Source organism: Oenanthe melanoleuca, chromosome 13 (assembly GCF_029582105.1).
Source record: "Oenanthe melanoleuca isolate GR-GAL-2019-014 chromosome 13, OMel1.0, whole genome shotgun sequence".
Classification (NCBI taxonomy): domain Eukaryota; kingdom Metazoa; phylum Chordata; class Aves; order Passeriformes; family Muscicapidae; genus Oenanthe; species Oenanthe melanoleuca.
Window position 1 is genome coordinate 3,019,441 of NC_079347.1, and position 24,903 is coordinate 3,044,343.

General features: G+C 58.8%; 1 protein-coding gene across 1 annotated transcript; it reads right to left on the reverse strand.

Moving 5' to 3' along the window:
- Positions 1 to 3,373: 3,373 nt before the first annotated feature.
- On the reverse strand, positions 3,374 to 24,684 carry SH3RF2 (SH3 domain containing ring finger 2). Its single transcript, XM_056502678.1, has 8 exons — positions 24,215 to 24,684; positions 14,143 to 14,328; positions 11,682 to 12,020; positions 6,881 to 6,972; positions 5,110 to 5,339; positions 4,471 to 4,590; positions 4,190 to 4,410; positions 3,374 to 3,838 (listed from the first exon to the last, which is right to left on the reverse strand). The coding sequence occupies exons 1-8, from the start codon at positions 24,584 to 24,586 to the stop codon at positions 3,554 to 3,556; spliced, it is 1,845 nt and encodes a 614-aa protein (XP_056358653.1). The 5' UTR covers positions 24,587 to 24,684; the 3' UTR covers positions 3,374 to 3,553.
- Between the last annotated feature and the right edge of the window lie 219 nt (positions 24,685 to 24,903).

The window sequence follows — 24,903 nt, forward strand, 5'->3', positions numbered from 1 at the left end:
GTGCTTTGGCTTCTCTTGAAAAGAAACAGTTGCCCTGGAGCCCCTTCCTTTCCAGCTGTGGGCAGGGTCTTTGGAAACAGATGTGAATGCCATGCTTGGAATTCCAGGGAGCTGTGCTGCTTCCAGCTGCATCAGCTCAGCTGCAGGCCTGAGCTGGGGAGCCTGGTCTGCCTGGCAGCTGGAACTGCTGTGACAAGGCAAGGACGTGCTGCTGTCACCTGGGTCCTGTCACCTCAGGGTCCTGCTGCCACCTTGCATCTCTCAGGTCTCTGCAGTGTTTGTTCTTTTCATAGCCAGAGTCAGGTACCCCCCTCCCCTTGCCATCTGTTCCCAGCAGGCAAAACCTGAAATAAAGTGAAAATAAACATTCTTGGGCTTTTTCATGCAAAAAGTTTTAATGGTGCCACAGCAGCTCCCATGGGCTGGTGTCTCACATGGTGGGTGCCAAAGCTTTCCTGAGCCCCCAGTGCCCCCCCAGTGCTTCCAGTGCAGGAGGGGATGTAATTCATTCAACCCCAATTCATTTAATTATCTACAGGCTACACAGCTAAGCATTAGTGCTACAAACTTAGATTTAGAATAAACTTAGAATAAACTTCTGAAAACTTAAAATGTCTTAAACCATTGCTTTTTTTTTTTTTTTTTTTTTTTTTACTTACAGAAATACAAAATAAATAGCTTGAGGATTAATACAAAACAGGAAACTAATATCTTCTTCTTTATTGACTTTTCTCCCAAATAGTACCTTAAATTGAAAAACCCTTTAAAAAAATGAACTTCACTTCATGGAAAAATATTCAGCATCCCTGAATTTGTCCAAATGTCTCTGAACAATAAACTAAACATTTGATTTATTCCTCCTACCCATCACCAACTAAGCAAAGGTTATACATCCTACTGTTTCTAAGATATATATATGTAAAAATAGCAATTTCTATTTCTCAGTGGTAGTGACCTGGCTGTAATGTTTGGTTGGAGCAATTCCTCGGCTGGATGACAATGGAACTCCCTGCTTGGTCACGTTCATGGAAAGGATCAGGGAACTTTTGTTGACTCCTTCTCTGAGATCTCTTTAGGCTGTAACTTTGGTGTAAATAGATCTTTCCCCCTGCACATTAGCTTGCAGTCCTCAGCCTGGCCCTGGGGTCCCTTGTGTGCTGCTCCCCACTGGGAGCACATCCCCACACACTCCATGGGCTTCTAAACACTGACTTCATTGCCTTTTAAATGGGACAGATACTGAAGTTTGTGACAAAAAACCTGAAAAGCCTTGAGCTGTGATTGCACTTCAAGCATGCCACTTCACAAATTAACTGCAATGACTGTTGGGCAGTGAATAAACCTCCTAGGAATGACAAATGTGTGATTGCACACAGTCCCAGGCTGCTCTGGAGTTTCCAACTAAACGTTTTGGAGCCAGTGCTGGTTCCCAGAGGGAGAGGGGGCTGATGGACTGGGTGCCACCCTGTTCACTTCTGAGGCTGCTGGGGTTTGTGGGTGTGTCTGTGACACAGCTGCTTTCAGCTGTAAAGGATGACAGAGTCCTGAGCACAGAACCAGCTCCTCTCCCCAGAGCTGGCTCTGGCATCCAGCTGTCTCTGAGGTGCCATCACTGAGCTGGACTCACCCCCATTTTTGCTGGGCACAGAGCATGCTTTCAGCTTGTCAGGGTGTTCCTGCAGGAGCTGAACACTGACAGAGCACAGAGAGAACAGATCTGTGCCTTGGAGGTTGCTGTGCCCCTGAAACCCCCCCAGGCAGACCCAGCTTCCTGCTCCACAAACAAAGTCTGCAGGAGGGAAGGTCCAGGGGCTCTGGTGTAGTTTATTTTATTCATTCCCTTTGTGTAGTTTTAGGAAAAAGTGTCCTTCTCTGAGGCTGTGCCAGGGAGTCTCCATCTCCCTGTGGAGTTCCTTCCCTGGTGTGTGTGCAGTAAGCAAGGATGGATTTCAGGGCAGTTTTGGGGTTCACAGCCCCTCCGCGGGTGGCCAGTGCCTGCAGCTGGGCTGGGATGGATCAGCCAGCAATGAGAGCTGAGTGTGAAACCCAGAATCTGCCGTGCAGAGGGTGGGATGGATCAGCCAGCAATGAGAGCTGAGTGTGAAACCCAGAATCTGCCGTGCAGAGGGTGGGATGGATCAGCCAGCAATGAGAGCTGAGTGTGAAACCCAGAATCTGCCGTGCAGAGGGTGGGATGGATCAGCCAGCAATGAGAGCTGAGTGTGAAACCCAGAATCTGCCGTGCAGAGGGTGGGATGGATCAGCCAGCAATGAGAGCTGAGTGTGAAACCCAGAATCTGCCGTGCAGAGGGTGGGATGGATCAGCCAGCAATGAGAGCTGAGTGTGAAACCCAGAATCTGCCGTGCAGAGGGTTGCTGGAGAGCAGGCCCAGCTGTGAGCCAGCCCAGCTCTGCTGCTTCCCTGGGATCAGAGCAGAACGGGCTGGGCAGGCTGGGGGCAGAGCTGGTGCTGCTGGGGCAGAGCAGGGCCTGGGACCCTGAATTCTGCTGTTACACAGACTGTGCTTCATGCATCTGAACCATGAATGCCACTGAAGGTATTTACAGCAGCCACGAGTGAGGGGTGGTGGGCAGGAGGTAGCTGAGAGGTGACCAGAGCAAAAGCAGCCGTGAGGAGAAGGGAGATGAGTGCCCTCACTGCAGAGCCTGGCTGACTGCAGCGAGGGCAAAGCCCTTTCCATTGGCCCTTTGCCCCCCAAATCACCTTTTAGACTTCTGTGTTAAATTCCTGGGCTAAAACCGATGAGAAAAGCGAGCGAGCGAGCAACCAGCCTCACAAAAATTGGAGTGACCTCTCCCCTCAAAGGCAGCGTGAACATCAGCCAGGAGAGACTGGTGCTGATTTGTGGTTTCTGTATCCTGAGACAGGCAACGAGCCCGTGTCTGATCTGTGTGGGCTCCCTGCAGCCCTGAGGGGGCCAGAGCGAGGAAACTCCTCCTGATACCTGCACGCTTTCCTCCCTGGCAGCGACCTGAGGGATGGATGGATGGATGGATGGATGGATGGATGATGGATGGATGGATGGATGGATGGATGATGGATGGATGGATGGATGATGGATGATGGATGGATGGATGGAGGATGGATGGTGGATGGATGGATGGATGGGTGGATGGATGGATGGATGGATGGATGGATGGATGGATGATGGATGGATGGATGGATGGATGGATGGATGGATGGAGGATGGATGATGGATGGATGGATGGATGATGGATGGATGGATGGATGATGGATGATGGATGGATGGATGGATGGATGGAGGATGGATGGTGGATGGATGCATGGATGGATGGGTGGATGGATGGATGGATGGATGGATGGATGGGTGGGTGGATGGATGGATGGATGTCAGTCTGTCTGCCACAGCCCTCAGGCCGGGAGGGTCCCTGGGGTCCCCCAGCTCTCTGCCAGCCCCAGGTCCCGGGGGAGCAGCACCGGCCCGGCCCGGGCGGGGCGAGGATGCAGGGCGGGCGCTCGCCCCGCGCCGAGGGAGGGAGCGGGGCCGGGCAGGAGGCAGAGGGTGCCCGGTCAGGTGGCGGAGATGCTGCTGTAGCTCTTCTTGATGGGGAAGGTGAGCTGTCCCGACAGGTCCAGCGACAGCGCCTTGGGGTGCAGCGCCCGGCGCGGGTGCAGGGGGCTGGAGCCCAGGCGGGGCGAGCAGAGCAGCAGCAGCTCGGGGCCCAGGCGGGGCTCGGCCAGCAGCGCCTCGGGGCCGGGCTCGGTGCGGCTGCGGGCCAGCCTGGGCGAGGGCTGCAGGCTGTGCCGCTTGGGCGGCGGCGGGCTGTGCGTCTGGAACCGCACTGTCTTCACTTGCTGCGGAGAGAAGGGCCCGGGGTCGGGGGGGCTCAGACCCAGCCCCAGAACCGGGAGGTGTGCTGGGGCATCCCTGGGGGCGCAGCATCCTGCAGAGGAGCCATCCCGGGGTGATGTGCAGGGGGGCAGAGCCCCGGGAGAGCAGGGGAGCCCTGGGGGTTCTATGGGGTTCTGGGGGCTCTGGGGGGGTTCTGGGGGCTCTGTGGGTTCTGGGGTTCTGTGGGTTTTGGGGCTCTGTGGGTTCGGGGGTTCTGCGGGTTTTGGGGCTCTGTGGGTTCGGGGGTTCTGTGGGTTTTGGGGCTCTGTGGGTTCGGGGGTTCTGTGGGTTCTGCGGGTTTTGGGGCTCTGTACCTTCTCGGCGCTGTTGCGGGAGGTCTCTGGTTTCACCAGGATGGACGGCGGGGCGGACGCGGGCGGCTTCGGGGCCGCCTCGCTGCTGCCCGGGGGCTCGTTGTGCTCCAGGATCAGCGAGCTGCAGACGGACGGGGCCCGGCTCCCGCCCGCCCGGAGCAGCAGCGCCGCTGCGGCCTCAGAAGAGCCGCTCGGGCCCGCGGGCCGGTCCGCGGCCGCCGCTGCGGGAGCGGGGCCGGGCGGAGCGGGGCCGTGCGGTGCCGAGCCGGGCGGAGCCGAGCCGGGCGGAGCGGGGCCGGGCGGGAGCGGCTGCAGCGGCTGCGGCCGCCCCGCGGGCCGGCGGAGCGAGCCCGTCACCTGCAGCAGGGTCCCCGCCGGCCCCGGCCTCTGCAGGGACCCGTCTGCGGAGCCACGAGAGGAGAGGAGAGGAAAGGAAAGGAAAGGAAAGTTCGGTCGGAATCCGGAGCGTGCCGAGGGAGCAGGTGGGGCCGCAGCTCCCGGGATCTCCCCGCGCCCCCCCCGAGCCCCGGCACCGATTTGGGGTGTAAAACCCCGGCACTGACCCCGCCGGGGCTCTGCTGCCCAGCTGGGGAAGCAGTTCTTGGCTCCCCAAACACTCCCGGAGGGGTGTTACAGCAGAGTGTGTACGGGATGGAGATAAACCCTGCAGCCCTTGGAGTGAATAAAACCACCGAGCTCCGCACAAAGCTTTGCAAGGAATCTTTCCATGCTGAGTCCAACGCCCTGGAAATCCCAGAGCGGCCGGAGCCGGGGCCAGGCGGGGCTGAGGGACCGTGAACCGCAGCGGCTGCAGAGCTTGGGGATGTGTCCCCCCTCCCTCTGAACCCCAACACTCACAGTCCCTGGAGCTGCCCCCCAACACTCACTCACAGTCCCTGGAGCTGCCCCCCAACACTCACTTTTCCTGGAGCTGCCGCGGCCGCGCCGCAGCGGTGCCGGTGCCGGGTTCGGTGCCGGGTTCGGGGCGCGCCCGGCGCTGGGCACGGGCACGGGCACGGGCAGGGGCAGCAGCAGCGCTTGGCTCTGCCGGGCCGGCTCCGCCGCGCTGCCCTGGGAGGACAGCGAGGAGCTGGACAGTGTCCAGGACGTGTACAGGGAGGGCATCTTCGAGTCGGACAGGCTCGATTTCCTGCTGGGAGAGAAGGGTGAGAGCTGCCGGGGGCCATCCCACCGGGCGAGGGACCCCTGGCCAGTGCTGGTCAGCACTGGGGGGTCCCTAGTCAGCACTGGGGGTTCCCTGGGGGGGTCCCTGGTCAGCACTGGGGTTCCCTGGTCAGTACTGGGGGTCCCTGGTCAGTATTGGGGGATCCCTGGTCAGCACTGGGGGTTCCCTGGTCAGTACTGGGAAGTCCCTGGTCAGTATTGGAGGATCCCTGGTCAGTATTGGGGGATCTCTGGTCAGTACTGGGGGGTCCCTGGTCAGTACTGGGGGGACCCTTGTCAGTACTGGGGGTCCCTGGTCAGTACTGGGGGGATGCCTCGCCTTGGGTTCTCTGGGGAAACAAGACCCCAAGTTCTCCGCGTTACCCCCTTCCCTCTCCAGGATTTTGTCTCACGAAGGGAATTCCAGACCTGAAGAGGGGAGCGACGCAGCTGCTGGGGACGAGCCCGACCCTGCCGGTGAGCAGGGACATGCCCCGCAGCCAGCCGTCCTGCTCCCTGCCGAACACGCGCAGCCCTTCTCCCCTCCGCAGCTGCAGCTCGGCGGGGCCGTGCGCCGCGTACGGGTGCAGAGCCACGCACCTGGACAGAGAGCACGGGTCAGCGCTGCGCCCCGCTCGGGGGCTCTGCGGGGCTTGAGCGTTTGAGGTTTATTCAGGGGGAATGTGATCTGCCATGAGTTACAGCCCACCACAGTTCTCAGGTGTTATTCACAAAACACGAACCTCAGTTGGTGTCTGGCCCGTCAGGGGCTGCCCCTGCGCTCTCAGAAAGGTTTCTCTCCTGTTTTTCAGCACAAGCTTCTGCAGCTTTGGCTGCGGGCCGGTCTGTGTGAGGGGCTGTTCCCACAGCCCAGCTGTGCCCTGGCTGCTCAGGAGCCACCGAGTGACTGCTGGCCTGGCTCTGTGTCTGTGCAAAGCAGCCAGCTGCTGGGGCGCTCTCACACCACCCTTCTGCAAGTTATTTTAATGTCCGGGGAGCTCTCTTGTCCTTTGGATTCGTGCTGGAGTCTTGGCTGGGTGATGGGGTGGTGAGGGTGCTACTCCTGGGCACAGCATTCCCACAGCCTGGCTCTGCACCAGGGGTGCTCAGGGCTGTGCAAACAGTGTCTTGGGATGCTGTTATAATTTTAGATGCCAGGGTGGTGAATCCTACCTTGATGTAATCATCACAGAGTGTTATCTGCAAATTTTTACTCTGTGCAAGTTTTCAAAAATCGGATTGCTCAAAACACCAGTGGCTATGAAGGTTTCAGGATAAATAACTAGAGGCACTTAAGGAGTAATTAGTTTCTTTGCAATTAAAAACATTGGAAATGCATTGTTGACAAACAGGCAGGGCTGCTTCTCCCAGGCTCTGCAGGGAGGCAGAAGGATGCACTCAGCTGTGGCATCAGGTCTCTGCCCCCTGCTCAGAGCAGCCGGGTCCATCCCTGCACGGATCGCTCAGGGCAAGGAGGGGCTGCAGGAAATCCCGCCCCACCCCAGAGCGCCCCAGGCTCTCACGTACAGGTGGGCTGGGCCCTGCTGCTGCAGCTGGGGCAGGGGCACGATGGCAGCCGGCGGCCCCAGGGCTCCTGCTGAGGGGTAAGAGCTGCTGACCTGCAGGAGAGGGGAAGCAGAGAAAACAAAGCATTAATCTGCTGATCAGTTTCTTTCAGCCACTGCAGGAGCAGCTGACATCGGACTGGCTTCACCCACCCTTCAGAAACCACCAATGGCAGCTCAGGAAATAGAAGAGTCTGGAGCATTTGAGTTTGAAAAAGATCAGGCAGCAAGAGCAAGACTCAGAATCAGAGGATCCTTTAGGCTGGAAAAGCCTCCAGGGTCACCGAGGTGACAGATCCCCCTGTCCCTTCCCCACTGTCACCTTGCACTGCAGGTGACACCAGGCACTGGGATGTCCCCTGTGTGTCCTGGTGGGGCTCTCTGGTGTTCCAGGGAGGAGCTGCAGCCCCGTCCTGCTGCTGAGGGAGCTGAGCCCTGTGCTGTGCCCTGTGCTGTGCCCTGTGCTGAGCCCTGTGCTGAGCCTGTGCTGTGCCCTGTGCTGTGCCCTGTGCTGAGCCTGTGCTGAGCCTTGGGCTGTGCCCTGTGCTGAGCCCTGTGCTGTGCCCTGTGCTGAGCCTGTGCTGAGCCTTGGGCTGTGCCCTGTGCTGTGCCCTGTGCTGTGCCCTGTGCTGTGCCCTGTGCTGAGCCCTGTGCTGTGCCCTGTGCTGAGCCCTGTGCTGTGCCCTGTGCTGAGCCTTGGGCTGAGCCTGTGCTGTGCCCTGTGCTGTGCCCTGTGCTGAGCCTTGGGCTGTGCCCTGTGCTGAGCCTTGGGCTGTGCCCTGTGCTGAGCCTTGGGCTGTGCCCTGTGCTGTGCCCTGTGCTGTGCCCTGTGCTGAGCCCTGTGCTGAGCCTTGGGCTGTGCCCTGTGCTGTGCCCTGTGCTGTGCCCTGTGCTGAGCCCTGTGCTGTGTCTTGGGCTGTGCCCTGTGCTGAGCCCTGTGCTGAGCCCTGTGCTGTGCCCTGTGCTGTGCCCTGTGCTGAGCCCTGTGCTGAGCCTGTGCTGTGCCCTGTGCTGAGCCCTGTGCTGAGCCTGTGCTGTGCCCTGTGCTGTGCCCTGTGCTGTGCCCTGTGCTGAGCCTTGGGCTGTGCCCTGTGCTGTGCCCTGTGCTGAGCCCTGTGCTGAGCCCTGTGCTGAGCCCTGTGCTGAGCCTTGGGCTGTGCCCTGTGCTGTGCCCTGTGCTGAGCCCTGTGCTGAGCCCTGTGCTGAGCCCTGTGCTGAGCCTTGGGCTGTGCCCTGTGCTGAGCCCTGTGCTGAGCCCTGTGCTGTGCCCTGTGCTGAGCCCTGTGCTGTGCCCTGTGCTGAGCCTTGGGCTGTGCCCTGTGCTGTGCCCTGTGCTGTGCCCTGTGCTGAGCCCTGTGCTGTGCCCTGTGCTGAGCCTTGGGCTGTGCCCTGTGCTGAGCCTGTGCTGTGCCCTGTGCTGAGCCTTGGGCTGTGCCCTGTGCTGAGCCTGTGCTGTGCCCTGTGCTGTGCCCTGTGCTGTGCGCTGTGCTGTGCTCTGTGCTGAGCCCTGTGCTGTGCCCTGTGCTGAGCCCTGTGCTGTGCCCTGTGCTGTGCCCTGTGCTGTGCCCTGTGCTGAGCCCTGTGCTGTGCCCTGTGCTGTGCCCTGTGCTGAGCCCTGTGCTGAGCCCTGTGCTGAGCCTTGGGCTGTGCCCTGTGCTGTGCCAGAGGTGCCTCCTTGTCCTTGTGCCAGTGGGGTCACGAGAGGTCTGTGGGCTGTTCCCAGTCCCTGTCCCCCCTTACTGGGGGGGAGGGGGGTCTCAGTGTGTCCCCTCTGTGGGTCACAGAGCCCCAGGGTGGTGGCAGTGTCACCCCTCTGTGTCACAGAGCCCCAGGTGGTGGCAGCGTCCCCTCTGTGGGGCTCTGTGCCCCAGGTGGTGGCAGTGTCCCCTCTGTGTCACAGAGCCCCAGGTGGTGGCAGTGCCTGGGCAGCTCAGCACAGAGATCTGCTGTGCTGGATGTGTCCCAGCTCTGCTCTCCAGCAACCACCACAGGATCTGCCATGATGCAAGCTGGGGCTTTCATCTCATCTTCATTTCAAATCCAATTTCTAGTGGTCATGTCTGTGATGCCAACGGCTTGGCAAGGACCTGGGGAAAAAGAAAAGTGACTCACCCGCTCTGGTGCTCTCCAGTAAATTAAATTAATTAAAACACCCCAGCAATTCCAGCTCCTGTCTCAGACCTGGAGTGTCAGGTCAGCTTCAAACCTTCTCTGCATCCCTCGCTTTCTAGTCCAGGCAGGATTGGACCAGCTGCTCATAAAGTTGACTGGAAATTATAATTCTGTTTTATTATTTACCATAATAAAAATGCTTGAGTGGAGTTTCTTTTTTCTGCAGTGGGACACAATGACAGCCTGTGGCTGGTTTTCCTGATGGAGCAGTGTTGAAATGTCCCCTCCTGGCTGGAAAGCTCCATGTTTTTAGTCTGTGCTCCCCTGTGCCTGGGAGCAGCCATCATTTAGGGCATCCTCAAAGCTGCCTTTGCATTTGCAGCGCGCAGAGGGGAAAAAGATGGAAAGAAATATTTTTGAGTCACGTTTGAGTGACTTCAGCACTTCACTTTTGCTGATCTCCTGTGAGTTCCCTGCAAGCCCTTCTAAGTACAAAGGGTTTAATTCTCTGCCCTCCAAAACAACTCTCTCTCACTGCATCTCCCTTTCTGGGTGTCCCCAGGGTGACCCCAGCCCTGCAGACACAGGCAGGGTGTCAGTGTGACCCCAGCCCTGCAGACAGTCCCTGCTGAGGCTCCTCGGGGTGCCTGGAGGGGAGGGGAGCCCAGGGATCCTGTGGGGCCCTGTAGGGTCCCATTGTCCCTGCATAGGCTGTTCTGGGAGCTGTGGGGTTTGTCAGGCTGTTCTGGGAGCTGTGGGGTTTGTCAGGCTGTTCTGGGAGCTGTGGGTTTCTCAGGCTGTTCTGGGGAGCTGTGGGGTTTGTCAGGCTGTTCTGGGAGCTGTGGGGTTTCACTGGCTGTTCTGGGAGCTGTGGGGTTTGTCAGGCTGTTCTGGGAGCTGTGGGGTTTCACAGGCTGTTCTGGGAGCTGTGGGGTTTCACTGGCTGTTCTGGGAGCTGTGGGGTTTGTCAGGCTGTTCTGGGAGCTGTGGGGTTTGTCAGGCTGTTCTGGGAGCTGTGGGGTTTCTCAGGGTGTTCTGGGAGCTGTGGGGTTTGGGTTTCTCAGGCTGTTCTGGAGCTGTGGGGTTTCACTGGCTATTCTGGGAGCTGTGGGGTTTCTCAGGCTGTTCTGGGAGCTGTGGGGTTTCACAGGCTGTTCTGGGAGCTGTGGGGTTTGGGTTTCTCAGGCTGTTCTGGGAGCTGTGGGGTTTCTCAGGCTGTTCTGGAGCTGTGGGGTTTGTCAGGCTGTTCTGGGAGCTGTGGGGTTTGTCAGGCTGTTCTGGGAGCTGTGGGTTTCTCAGGCTGTTCTGGGGAGCTGTGGGGTTTCTCAGGCTGTTCTGGGAGCTGTGGGGTTTCACTGGCTGTTCTGGGAGCTGTGGGGTTTGTCAGGCTGTTCTGGAGCTTTGGGGTTTCACTGGCTGTTCTGGGAGCTGTGGGGTTTCACAGGCTGTTCTGGGAGCTGTGGGGTTTCTCAGGCTGTTCTGGGAGCTGTGGGGTTTGTCAGGGTGTTCTGGGAGCTGTGGGGTTTCACTGGCTGTTCTGGGAGCTGTGGGGTTTCTCAGGCTGTTCTGGGAGCTGTGGGGTTCATCCCTGCCCTGAGCAGCACAGCCCAGCAGCAGCACCGGGTCAGACCCCAGGGCTGTCCCCAGACCCCTGGGCTGAGGTGAACAGGTCCCAGAGGTGCAGGGGAGGGTGTGGGTGCCCCTGCCCTCGCCCCACAGCCTTGCACAAGAGGCACAAGCACGGGCACGGCACCACAGCCCTGCAAACTGGTTCTGGCTCAGCTGAGCCCGGCTTGGCACCCAGGGGAGGCAGGAGGGGAGGAGGAGGCTGGGGCAGAGCTGGTTATTGCCTTGTATTGGCCGGGAGGAGCCCGAGCTGGCGAGAGCCAGGCAGGCAGGTGCTGTGCTGAGAGCCCCTACAGCCCCACAGTCCTGGCACAGCCCTGGTACAGCCCCTGGCACAGCCCTGATACAGCCCTGGTACAGCCACAGCCCTGGTACAGCCCCTGGTACAGCCCCTGGCACAGCCCTGGCACAGCCCCTGGTACAGCCACAGTCCTGGCACAGCCCTGGTACAGCCCCTGGCACAGCCACAGCCCTGGCACAGCCCCACAGTCCTGGCACAGTCCTGGCACACCCCTGGCACAGCTCTGGCACAGTCCTGGCACAGCCCTGACACAGCCCTTCTGCCGTGCAGGGTCTGCCAGGGGCTGGGTGTCTGCTCCAACCTTCACTGTGAAAGATGTCTGATAAATGTCAAACCCCCTTTCTGTGCTGTATCGGGTATCTGTGGAGATCCTGCTCTCAGACCTGTGGTCAGTGTGGGAAGGGGGAACGGGACTCTGCTGCCTGGGGTGCATGGATTGCAGAGAGTGCATGGATTGCAGAGAGTGCATGCATTGCAGAGGGTCAGTGTGTGGATTGCAGGGGGTCAGTGAATGGATTGCAGAGGGTCAGTGTGTGGATTGCAGAGGGTCAGTGTGTGGATTGCAGACGGTCAGTGGATGCACTGCAGAGGGTCAGTGTGTGGATTGCAGAGGGTCAGTGTGTGGATTGCAGAGGGTCAGTGTGTGGATTGCAGACGGTCAGTGGATGCACTGCAGAGGGTCAGCGGGTCTCTGCCCCACGATCCCGGTCTCAGGGTGCCTCACCTGCGCGGGGGTCCCGCCGGCTCTGTCGCTGCCCGAGGGGGTCCCGCAGGGTCTGTCGCTGCCCGCCGTGGGCACGCTGGGGTTGCTGGAGCTGATGAGCACGGGGGAGCTGATGCGCAGCGCGGGGCGCTCGGCCGGAGCGTGCACCATGCGGTTCAGCGTGTTGAGCGCCGTGGTGATGGAGAACTGCCGCAGGCTCTTCCTCCGGGGCTCGCACTCCTTGGGGAACCGCCCCGAGCCGCCCTTGCCCTTGGGGGACGCCGCTGCCAGGGCTGAGCCCTTGGGCTGGGGCGACCAGTGGCCCTTGGTGGCCTGAAGGAGCTGAGCGGGGCTGCCGGGCTGCGGGGACAGGGGACAGTGGGGAGGGTCGGGGTGACACCTGACACCTGGCTGCGGGGACAGGGGACAGTGGGGAGGGTCGGGGTGACACCTGGCACCTGGCTGCGGGGGACAGGGGACAGTGGGGAGGGTCAGAGGTGACACCTGGCACAGCCTGGAGCACTCTGCAGGGCTCAGGGAGTTACAGGCTATCTTTAAAACCCCGGGGCTCTGTCATTTCTCTCATCTGGTGTCAGTCACAAATTCTGCATGTAAAACTCCCGATCCAAAGCTGACAGCAAAATTAAAGTTGGTTTGAGACCCTTAGCTCAGGCAAGGGGCTCCCGAGGATGAGTGCTCCCCCCGATCTGTGCCTTGGCTGGAAGGGTGCTGGGAGAGCTGTAATTAACAACTCTGTGCTTAATAACTCTATCTCTGAGTGAGAAGGGATGTTTAGACTCGTTGTTTCCCTGTCTGTGCTGGCAGCCTGTGCACACACCATGCAGCAGGACACCCAGGACAGCCCAGCCCTGCAGTGAGCTGTGGCACGGGACCCTGGCTGGTGGAGCCGTTCCCGGGGGATCAGAGCCGCCCTGCTCCACCCCTGCCAGCTGAGCACTCACAGCTCGGTGCTGCTGCCACTGGAGCCCCGGATGTGGAGGATTTGGGTTAATGGGCAGAGGCAGGCCCCAGTTTGCACAGGGCAGTGTTCACACGGCTTCTTGGAAACTGCTGAGCAGGGTGTCAGCAGCAAAGGGCATGTGGTGACAGTGCCTCTCACCGCTGGATGCCAGAGGAATTAATCATGATTCACTGCTGACATTAATGAATTGCAAAACTTGGAGGTTCTCACCCACTCAGGGAGGCGAAGTGCTCTGTGCCTGGGATGGACAGACCGTGGCAGGAGAGCCACAGGTGGCTCCCAGATGTCACTTTACAGCAGGGGGGTTTCTCATTTTCCCTCTCCAAAACAAGGTTTAAAGCCCACAGCGTGTGACACATGTGCCATGGCCATCCTGTCATTTCTGTGTGTGAGCAAACTGGAAACATTTTCCTGCCCATCTAAATCCCAGGAGCCATGGTAAAACGGGGCACAGACTGGTGTCAGAGCCAGGAGAGCCCCGTGTGTCCCACAGCAGCCCCATCTTTGCCTTCTGCAGAATTAATTCCTAATTCCTTGGTGCCTGCATATGTCCCTTAGCTAACTTCTGTCTGTTAATGCCAGACTTATTCAAGTCATTACTGAAGCTGAAATGATTTCATTAATGAAAATACATTTTAAAAAAATATATTAGAGCTTCAAATAAGATGTTTTGCTTGTGTCCTGCTATAAAACAGCCACAAAGCAGAGCTTGCTGTAATTATGGGCATTACAAGTATTAATTTTATTTCTAGGAACTGGTGCCGGTGCCATTTACACCCTGCATCTCAAGCTGAGCTGCACAACACAATTAATGTCTAGACCAGAGTTCTGCCAGGGAGCTGCAAGAGCTCTGGAGCCCCGGGAGCAGCGCTGGGCTGGCACCAGCCAGGGGCCACCTGCGGGGACAGGGGACACCTGTGGGGACAGGGGACACCTGCGGGGACAGGGGCCACCTGCGGGGACAGGGGACACCTGCGGGGACAGGGGACACCTGTGGGGACAGGGGACACCTGCAGGGACAGGGGACACCTGTGGGGACAGGGGCCAGCTGTGGGTGCTCTTGGTCACCTGTGTGCCCAGGGGCAATGGGACGGTTGGGATAACTCTGGCAGCAGTGTCTGAGGGGCCCAGCTCAGCCCCATCCCCATCCCAGCCCCATAAAGCCCAGCCCAGCTCAGCTCGGCTCTCAGTCCCAGCCCAGCCCAGCCCAGCCCAGCCCCAAGCCCAGCCCCATCCCCAGCCCATCCCCAGCCCCATCCCCATCCCAGCCCCATAAAGCCCAGCCCAGCTCAGCTCGGCTCTCAGTCCAGCCCAGTCCAGCCCCATCCAGCCCCATCCCCAGCCCAGCCCAGCTCAGCTCGGCTCTCAGTCCCAGCCTAGCCCAGCCCATCCCAGCCCCGCCGCGCCCGGTACCTTGTGCAGGCTCAGGATGTCGCCGCTGTCGCCGCTGTCGCGGCCGCGCGGGTGCAGAGCCCGGGGCAGGGCCAGGGGCAGGGCCAGGGGCAGGGGCAGGGGCTGGATGACCTGCACGGAGCTGGCGGGGAACACGCCGCTGCTGCCCCGCAGCTCGCCCAGGTACCAGTGCTCGTCCAGCCGCCGCAGCAGCGCGATCGTGTCGCCCTTGTTGAAGCGCAGCTCGCCGGGGTTGTGGCCCCTGAACGTGTACAGCGCCCGGGCTCGGGGCACCTGGGGACGAGAGCAGCCCTGCAGCTCACCCACACACACCGTTCCCCAAAAGTTCCTAATTAATGGGGAAAACATGCACAGGTCTAAGGCTTAAGCATGCATTTATTAGGATTAACTACCCACATCCTTCCTTGATGGGTTTTACTAATGAAGACGAGCTCCCAAATACTTATGCCAACCTTATATCAAGATGAAAAGCAGGCTGGACTTGTTTAAGAATATTAAGAAACAGTTAAGACCTTAAACTAGTCTTCCCATGGAATCTCATTGCCTGCCATAAGGGCTCCTCCAACACAGTATCTACTTTTAATGACCCAGTATTTCTATTCCAGAAGGACTGGAGGTCACAGCCACCATCCAGCCGACCAGGAGAGCAGGGTGAGTGCAGGGTCTGTGCTCCTGTGCCTCAATCCCTGCTTTAACACTGGCTCTGGGTTATTTCAGCCTTTCCCTGGGTTTTGGGGAGGGGTGGCTCACTGTTCCCACTGGTGCAGTGTAACATGACATAGAAGAGACATGGGGATCTGGGACATGGGGATCTGGGACATGGGGATCTGGGACATGGGGATCTGGCTGTCACCAAGATGGAGTGACCGAGGTCCCCTGAAGCAGCTGCTGAGCTGAGCTGAGCCCTGCCCGCAGCAGAGCTGCCCCAGCGAGGGAGGGCTCAGGGCAGCCCCACTGCAGGGATGACCCAGATGCTGAGCCCGTTCCTGGCACAGCTGCACTGCCTGTGCTGGGGCTGGAGCAGCTCTGGGCAGGGCTGGCAGTGCCCGGGGGCAGGGGCTGCTCGCTGCTCCCTGCCCAGGCTCTGCCTGCCGGGATCTCCTCTCCCTGCAGAGCTGTGCCACGGTGAGGACTGAGCCCTGCAGCCACCACCCATCCCCCAGGAGACCTGCACAGTGACACACCCAGATTTCCTGCCTTTCACTGCGTTTCCCCAAATCCCCGTGTCTGTGACAGGGCTCAGGCAGGACTCGTGCAGAGCTCCCTCCCTCCCAGCCACTTCTCAGGAGGAGAGAAGGGAGAATCTCAACGTTAGAGAGTGTGGAAAAGATCGAATTTCCCACAGAAATTGTCAAATTTTTTGGAAAGAGGGCATCTTCTATCATCCCCAAACCCTGATGCCTGGTAGGGAAAAGGAACCAAGAAGGAAAAAATTTCATGTACTACTTTTACTTCAAAGCCTTGGAAATGGGAAGCAATTAGTTTAATGTTTAGTTCTAATTAAGTCATTCTCTCTGTTAATTTGTGCTCACAGTAAACACACACACACTTGGCTCGGTGACACCAACAGCTGGAGAAGAGAAATGGGGAAGGGAGGCTTGGGCCAGTGCTGCTCTCATGGCAAACCTGGGCTCAGGTCCATGCCAGGGCCATGGAGACACCTGGGCACGTGTGCTCTGCCACGAGAACAGACTGGGGCACAGATGTTGGCACACAGGGGGGCAGGGGCAGCAGCTCTCCCCCAGACTCGCTGGCACCACCGCTGGGGGCACAGCAGCATGAGGAGCACAGCCCCTGCATTGCCTCAGGAGCAGCCAGAAAACAAGTGGGACTTTCACAAAGGGCTTGGGAGGAGCAGCAGCGAGGGCTGGGATGGGAGGACACAGCAAAACAATACAGGCAGAGTGAGTGAGTTATGGAAACTATCAGAAAGAAGAGAAACTGAGATGAAATGCACACCTGGGAGCAGTGCTGAGAGCCTGGAATGCTCTTTCTGCAGCAGCGGGGCACAGCGGGAGGGACACCCCAAATCCAGGTGGGACAGGTGTGTCTGTGGGTTCTGGCTGAGCACATCCTCCCCTTGGATTCAGGGATGTTGGATGAACGGCTCTTTTTCCCTCTAACCACTCACAACTCCAGCTCTTCCCCTCCTCTTTAACCCTTTCCTCACACTTTTCTGCCCTTTCAAATCTCCCAACCCAAGTCAGCTTTTTCACAAGTCTGTAGGTTTTGATATTCAACATTTTTTAAAAGAATTTTTGTTTGGCTTCCCAGATACTGAGCCAAAAATATCCCATCGATTTCCCAACTTTATTTAGGACATAAACTAAGCCTTTACCTACCCACAGGGAGCAACTAATGTGGTTTTTGCAGTACAGCCTGTCACAAAATCGAGCTGCAGGCTGAAGATTTCAGAAGGACAGAGTCCCTGCTCTTTAAGGTGTGTGCAGGAAGGAGCAGCTGTGCCAGCTGTGCCAGCTGTGCTGCAGCTGGGCTCTGTCCTGGGCCATCACCACCATCAGCTCTGAGCTGATCTGAGCCTGCCTCAGTCTGGGCTGGTTTCTGCCCACTCCTGCCTGCCCCAGATCCTCTGCAAGGGACGTGCTGTGCTTCATTTAAAGTAGGTTAATTGCAAAGGCAGGAACTGGGGTGCTAATTAGGCTGCGATGAAGACAAGGAGTGCCTGGGGGCTGCGGGCACAGGGAGAGGCTGCCGGGCCAGGTCCTGGCAGGGGGCAGCAGGAGCTGCTGCCTTCTCTCTCCCGTTAGCTTGCCCAGCTGGTTGGAGCCGGCCCAAGAATTTCACCCAGCAGGGCGGCAGTGGAATGTTCAGCACAACGAGAGCTGCACTCCCTGTCTGAGCATCCCGGTGGGACAGCCCTGGGAGCAGCTCTGTGCAAAGCTCAGCCACAGGCTGCTGGAAGTTTGTGATCAGCACCGCTGCCAGCAGCACAGGGAGAAACTGCACTGAAGAAACCCATCTTGGGGGTGCCTGTGACTTTCTGGATGCTGCCTCCTTTTCCCTGATTTCCCCTGTTTCTCTTCCATCATGCCTGAGGGTGGCAGGAGCTCCCTGAGGCTCAGCCCAGCCCCAGTGCCCCTTGCCGTGGGTGCTGAGAGGGTGGGACAGCCCTGGGAGCTGCGGGGCAGAGCCCTGGCACCAGCACAGCCTGGGGGAGATGCTGTTCTCTCCTTGGCCCCTCTGCCAAGGCACGGTCATGGCAGATGCACTCCAACTCCCTGTCACCATTCTCAGTGGATTTGAGGCCAGTAAGGGAGAAAAGATTTTATCTTTTCCACTATTTTTGGCATTTGGCATCAGTTGTGCTGGGCAGCCATCCAATGCCTCTGAGTCTCCCTCCACACAAAACAAAGAAGATTAAAAATATATATATGTTATATATGTGTGTGAGGAAGCAATTTGGGGCATCTCTTCCTCGCAGAGACAGGCACTCTGTGGTTATCTGAAATGAGAGGGCTCTAACTCCTCACCTGGCAGCAGGGACTCGCCAAAGACCCTACTCAGAGCAGGGAACTGGCACAAGGAGTGTTTTTAATTCCCAAGGAGCCGTGCAGGAGGCAGGACAGCCCCAGGCACTGTGGGTGCCACCCGGGGCTCCCAGTGACCCCAGCACAGATGTGAGGGCACAGCTGTGGCTCACACCGAGCACGTGGAGCTGGCAATTCCCCACACTGGCACCGAGGGACTGCCCTGCTGCCTTTTCAGAGAGGGGACCAGCAGCATGTCCCTCCTCTGCTCGCTGAGAGCTCCTCCAGTCCCTGCCACACTGCCTCTGCCTGCACAGCATGAATGAGCCCACCCTGCCTGCCAGCCAGCTCAGCCCGGGCCTCTGCAGCATCCAGGTGCATGAAAAGAGCTATTTGAATGTAAATTAATTGCCATTACCATTCTGTTTTTCTGCATTTTGGCAGAGGAGATAACTTCAGCCTTGTCACAGAGAACAAAACCTTCAAAAGTGAACTTGTCATTTCGATCTCTTCACGTAATTATGTTCTGAGGATTCAGACAGCTGGGTGGTTTCTGAATTATTTCTTCCCTGAGGAGGATTGCTCCTGCCTTCCCAGCACACCGACTGTGCACCAGGAGAGCAAAGCCAGTCCCTGCTGCTCACCTCAGCCCTGAGCTGCCCCTTCCCTCCTGGCCTGCCAGATGGGAGGCCATGGCCAGTGCTGTGGCCACCTCTGCTGAGCCAGCTGGCCACCAGGGAAGGTGCTGGGGATGGGAACTGCAGGGGCTCAGCAGGTTCTGTGCTGCTCCAGCTGCTGGGGCGATGGCAGAGGGACGGGAGCACGTCCCCTCTGCTCACTGCCAGCCCTGGCTGCCAGCAGGGCTCTCGGCATGCCAGGCTCACGCACTCACCTCTCAACTGGCCTGGCTCTGGGAGGCAGAGGGGACACGGAAATGGGGGGATGGTTAAAGAGAACCCAGAGCAGCTTCTGTGAGGGACAGGATGGGACATGCTGAGCCCCAGGGATGCCTGGCCTGGGGGTGTCCCACAGCTCCAGGGGACAGGGCTGGATCAGGACCCACTCTATGTGAAGCAGGGGGACAGCAGGTGTGGAACAGGGGGGAAAATCCAGGTGTGGAACATGGGGACAGGCAGGTGTGGAACAGGGGGACACCAGGTGTGGAACAGGGGGAAAATCCAGGTGTGGAACAGGGGGACATGCAGGTGTGGAACAGGGGGACATGCAGGTGTGAAACAGGGGGAAAATCCAGGTGTGGAACAGGGGGGAAAATCCAGGTGTGGAACAGGGGGACACCTGGTGTGGAACAGGGGGACACCAGGTGTGACACATGGGGACATGCAGGTGTGGAACAGGGGGGAAAATCCAGGTATGGAAGAGGGGGACAGGCAGGTGAGCAGAAGGAACACCCAGGGCTGGAGCTGGAGCTGGAGCTGGCTTTGTCCCTGGTGCTGGCTTTGTCCCTGGGGCTGGCTTTCCCCCTGGTGCTGGCTTGGCCCCTGGTGCTGGCTTGGCCCCTGGGGCTGGCAGAGCTGCAGGGCACAGGGAGAGCAGGGACAGGTCTGGAGGGAAGGAGAGGACGTGGCAGGGCGTGCAGGGGTCCCAGGGAGCCCAGGCTGCAGTTCCTGCCCCAGACCCTCCCTGTCAGGCTCCTGGCTCGCTGCTGCTCTATCAGATGAGTCTGTGCTGCTGTCAGCAGTCCCAGCTGTGGTTAACTGGTGTGTCAGGGCTTTGAGCTGCACGGAAAACAACCTGTGTCAGCCTTGGCGTGCCCAGTCATGATGCTGTGCCTCAGCAGCAGCTCCCAGAGGCTGGAGGAACCTGCATCCTGCTCCCTGCTGCTCTCAGCCCTCTCCTGCTGCCTGTCCCTCCCTGCTCTGGCTCAGGCAGTGCTGATGTGGTTCCTCAGCCAGCCCTGCCAGCCCTGTGGCCACCTCTGGCAGGGGCATTGGGCCTGGGCCTCTGTGAGCCGAGTGCTGGTGGCAGGGACAGCTCTGTGTCCCTCAGTCCAGCTCTGTGTCCCTCAGTCCATCTCTCTGTCCCTCAGCCCAGCTCTCTGTCCCTCAGCCCATCTCTCTGTCCCTCAGTCCATCTCTCTGTCCCTCAGTCCAGCTCTCTGTCCCTCAGCCCAGCTCTCTGTCCCTCAGTCCATCTCCCTGTCCCTCAGCCCATCTCTCTGTCCCTCAGCCCATCTCTCTGTCCCTCAGCCCATCTCCCTGTCCCTCAATCCATCTCTCTGTCCCTCAGTCCATCTCTCTGTCCCTCAGCCCAGCTCTCTGTCCCTCAGTCCATCTCTCTGTCCCTCAGCCCAGCTCTCTGTCCCTCAGCACACCCCTGTCTCCAGCCCTGGCACCCTGCTCAGCTCCTGTGCCTCCTCCCCACCCCTGCCCTTCCCTCTGGAGGGAGAAGCACAAACCCAGGCCAGGGCCAGCTCCATGGGGCAGGGCAGTGCCAGCCCAGCAGAAATGGGGACAGGGGCTCCCAGGCTGGCTCCTGGCTGACCTGGCTGCCCGCAGGTGAGCTCGCTCTGGGGCCCTGCTGAGCTATTCCTGACTCGCCATCTCAGCCTGACTCATTGCCTTGGAAACAAATTAAAACACTTTTATGTCTGCAGCTTGGTACCTAGTTTTGCAGAAGCAGGGAACTGGCTGCTGCTGTGGGCCGTGGAAGTCTTTGTGGTTCCCCTGCCCAGGAGTGCCCCGTGCCAGCCCCGCTGCTCCCACAGCTCCTGGGCTGTGCTTCCATCAGCCGAGCTGCCTCACTCCCTCCGCAGCAGAGAGTGCCAAAACCCCCTGAGCGGGAGGGGCACAGCAGGGCAGGGCTGCCAGCAGCTCTGTGGGAGAGGCTCCTGGTTCTGCTGGAAGGACATGAGCCCTGGTGGCACACAGCAGGGACACCTGGCACAAATCCTCCTCCAGAAAGGCCCTGAGGCCACACAGCTCCGTGCAGCCACAGCAGCCCCTGGAGTGCAGCTAGGGGCTCCATGCACAGCCCCACAGCTGGGTGAGGCTGCTGTGCTGGCAAGGAGCTGCCACCACAGCCTGGCAGAGCCCAGGGGCGTGTGACACCCACAGGAGCCCCTGGAGTGCAGCTGAGGGGCTCCATGCACAGCCCCACAGCTGGGTGAGGCTGCTGTGCTGGCAAGGAGCTGCCACCACCATCCTGGCAGAGCCCAGGGGCGTGTGGCACCCACAGCAGCTCCAGGGGACAGGGCACACGGCTGGGGTCGCTGGCACTGACTGTGGGGTGGCTGCACAGCACAGCTGGGGCTTTTGGGGGGTTCTGGGGGGTTCTGGGGGTCTGCTCAGTGAGGGAAGCTCTCCTGCCTCTGCCAGGTGCCAACATGGAGCTTGCTTTGAGCGAGACATGAAGGAGCTCCAGCAGTCCCAGGGCTGTCTGTCAGAGGCAGCGAGGAGCTGGAGATGACTCTGGAGACGCAGAAAACACCAAGAGGCAGCACTATCTATAGACGGCCTGTGAAGGTGGGACGTTGGAGTGCAGGGTATTTTTATCCCAATAGAGGTGTTATCTGTCTATCTCCCATGAAGTGCTGGCAGGGGGTGTTGAGCACTCGGTTCATGCAAAGAGAAAATAGCCCAAGTCCCGGTGAAATCTGCGTGGTCCGTGTTTTCCTGAGGCAAGCTGTCATGCTGGGAACTTTCCTCCCCTGGCTCCTGTCCCGTGCTTGCTCATGACCAAGTGCAGCCCCAGCAGCTGGCAGTGGCCTGGCTGGGCTCTGTGTGTGCCGCATCCTCAGGGTGGGGAGCTGTGCACACCTCAGCACGGGCTGGGGCTGCAGCCAGGCAAGGAGGAGCCTCAGCACAGGCTGGGACTGTAATAAATGGGCACTTACTCCCCACAGAACCACACCTGGCACATGCCAGGGGCGGCTCCTGCGAGTTCAAAGCCTCAGCGTGGCTTGTTTACGCACACACCTCCCAGCAAGTCCCTTTATTCTTGAATTCCAGACTGTTTACTGTGTGGAGATGCTGAAAATCCCAAGCCTTGTCCAGGACTGGAGCCTGGCTGGGTGCAGAGCAGGGCAGGTCAGAGCTGGGGGCTTTGAGCAGCCCCTGGCACGGCCCCACCTGCCCAGACCCAGCACGTGCCCACAGCACGCCAGCGCGGAGGAAGAGCCTCAAAAGGGATTTAAATGCCAGCACATAAATGGCTTGGGATGGGCTGTAATTAGAAAATTCCCTGTTCTTTAACAGCTGGCTCTGGGAGATTCCTGACCGCAGAGCGAGTGCTGTGCCTGTGCTCTCCCTGCCCAGAGGGACACCAGCTCTGCCTGCTGGGTGACAGGGACTGATTTCATTTTTGCCTTCATGGATGCTCATCAGCATGAACAGCAAAGAGCTGGCAAGGAAAGATCTTTGCTGAGAGAGAAACTTTGATCAAACTTGTGATGTTCTCAGCTCCGGGGAGTGCAGGAAGTTTATTTATAGACCAGCCTTGGTAAAACCAAATGCTGGCCCTGTGCTGGCTCTGGCTGCAGAGCTGAGTGAGCACATCAGCTCTGTTTGCTTCCTAGCACAGGGGGTGGATGTACTGGGGCAATCAGCAGCCTTGCAGATTGGGGCAGTCTGTTTTTGGGGACCTTCTGCTGCAGCAACACACAGACACTGAACTCTGAGTACCCAGGGCAGAGCTGTGGTCAGGTGAGCAGCACCCACTGTGACTCCTGACAAAAACAATCTGCTCTGAGGTGCACAGACATCTGGAGGTCTCTGCTTACCCAGATTCAACCAGGTGAACTCCCTGAACCTCAGGCATCCCTGGGGCAGGGTGATGAGAACCATCCTCATCAGTGTCTCACCTTTGCACTGCCAGGCACTGCCCCTGCTGTGCTGGGTGACATGCTGCTGTCACCGAGTGCCAGCTCAGGGGAGGCTCCAGATCCATTAATGCCCCACTGGAGTACCCAAAGTAACGACTGAGTGCAGGTATTTAAACCACTAAAACCAAAATGTGACTAATACCTTGCATTCTTCACCTTGCAGCAGAGGATTCCAAAGTGTTTTATAATTAAGTAACTAATTAAGTCTAAGAGTATTTCAGTGTAATGTGTTTTATATCCCCTCCCAGAGAGGCACAGGAGCTCAGAGGGCTGTCCCAGTGCCAGGGAGCCAGGCACAGACACTGCTCCCCTGCTTCTCTGGCTCTGCTGATTCCCAGCAACTGGGTCTTAAGCTGGTCCCAAAAGCTGTTGGGAGCTATAAATGGATGGATGTTGCCATTTCATCCCAGCAGCAAGTTCCTACCTGTCCTGGGAACCAGTTAAAGAAACATGAAATGAGTGAGAGAGAAAAGAAAACCAGACAAGTGTATTTGTGCTCTTTTATCCAGGGCCAGCAGAGTCCAGCTGGAAAAAACTACAACGTTCTCCTTGTCCTCTGGAATGCTGCCCGGGATGGCAGGGACTGGAACCTGTCACTGTTTTGGCCCCAGCAGCTCCTGCAGCTGCCCTGGAGAGCTGCTGGCTGCCAGCAGGGTCTGCCAGCCCAAGGACCTGCTCCACTGCCCCTGGCCCCTGCCCTTTGTGGTGCTGTGCCAGGAGGGTGCCCTGGGCTGGGCAGTGTCACCCATCTGTCCCCAGCCCTGTCCCTGGCTGTGCTGTGCCAGGAGGGTGCCCTGGGCTGGGCAGTGTCACCCATCTGTCCCCAGCCCTGTCCCCAGCCCTGTCCCTGGCTGTGCTGTCCCAGGCAGTGCTCCCAGGAGGGGGACACGGTGCCTGGGGCTCAGGAAGAGCAGCTCCCGAGGGATGCCTGGTTTTGGTGGGATCCATGCAGACCCCTCTCCCACAGCACAGAATTCCTGGGGACACTTGCCAGCTCTGCCCACGGCACACAGCAGCACCTGCCTGGCTCTGGCCAGGGCACAGCTCTGTGCCAAGCTGACCTGCACAGCCCCGTGCTCTGACAGGCTCAGGGTCCCACAGCCCTCCCAGCCAAGCTCTGAGGGCTTAAAACCTTTAGAGAGACTCAGACCAGCTCAGGTGAGAGAGATGGAAATCCAGGAATACAATGTGGGAAAGGTGAAGCCACAAGTCTCTACCCTAAATTCCATCTGAGCCCAGCTCTTTTAACAGGTCTAGTATCATGTCCTCATTATTCAAGAAAAGCTTTTGTATCGTTATAGGAAATGATGTAAAGAACTTAGAATTTTAAAATTAGCCCAGTAATTCATCCCCAGGTACAATCGAAAGTGAGTCAAATTTAATATTTTTAACTAGAACCTCCAAGAACTTTGGAAGGAGCAGCAGCACCCCCGTTCTTTTCCAGTGCAGGGAAACTGAGGTGCAGCTGTGGAAATACCTTCTCCACCCCTAACAGTTACAGCTCTGCAATTACCGACTTAATTGCTATCAGTCAAAAGCAATGCATTGCCCAAAAGTCCAAGCACCTGAAATGCCCCCAAAAGCCAGGAACCTTCTGAAAACTCTGGGAGAAAGGAGGTGCTGAGAAGTTTTGGTAAAGAGAAGGGCAAGCTGGCTTTGTCTCAGCCTGGGAGTCAATTTCTGCTGGTGTGAACTTGAAATAGTCAAATAACATGGAAACAGCAGCCAAATCTACAAACAAAACACTCAGTCTCACTTCAAACGCTCTGCAGCGCTGCTGACAGAGAAGGTTCCTGGCTCTGGGCAGGAGAAAGAACCGAGCAGCTCTTACCCCGTCCGCGAGGATCCTGGCGCTGTTTGCCAGCCGCTGCTGCTGCAGCTGCAGCCCCCGGGGCACCCTCCTGAGGGACGCGGGCGAGGACAGGACCCCCGACCTCTGCATCGAGCCGAACCTGGCCACCTTCTGCCCGCACCGGACTCCATCCAGCAGGCGAATGAGCAGCAGGTTGGAGGGCAGCTGCTCGATGCTGCCCAGCACCAGCGTCCGGCACTCGGGGCACCGCAGCTCCTTCTGCGACTTGAGGATCCTCTGCAGGCACGGCTTGCAGAACGTGTGCTGGCACGGCAGCACCTTGGCGGAGGCGTCGAGCTTCTCAAAGCACACGGGACACTCCAGCAGCTCCAGCAGAGCCAAGTCATCCATCCTCAGCGCTGAGCCCCTGCGGGAGCGGGGCCGGGGCGTCCACAGCCCGCATCCACCGGGGCAGAGCGGGGCTCGATCCTGCCCGGAGGGCGAGGAGGAGGAGGAGGGAGCCGGAGCAGAGCTGGGAGCAGAGCTGGGCTCAGTCCCGCTCGGAGGGCGAGGAGGAGGAGGAGGGAGCCGGAGCAGAGCTGCTGCCGGAGCGGTAACGCAGCCACCTACATCCAGAGCTGCGCTCGCCAATCTGCGAACGCGCTCCCTGCGCTGCAGCCCGGCGGCAATGAGTCACTCCTGACTCAGCCCGAGCCAGGGACGGGCCA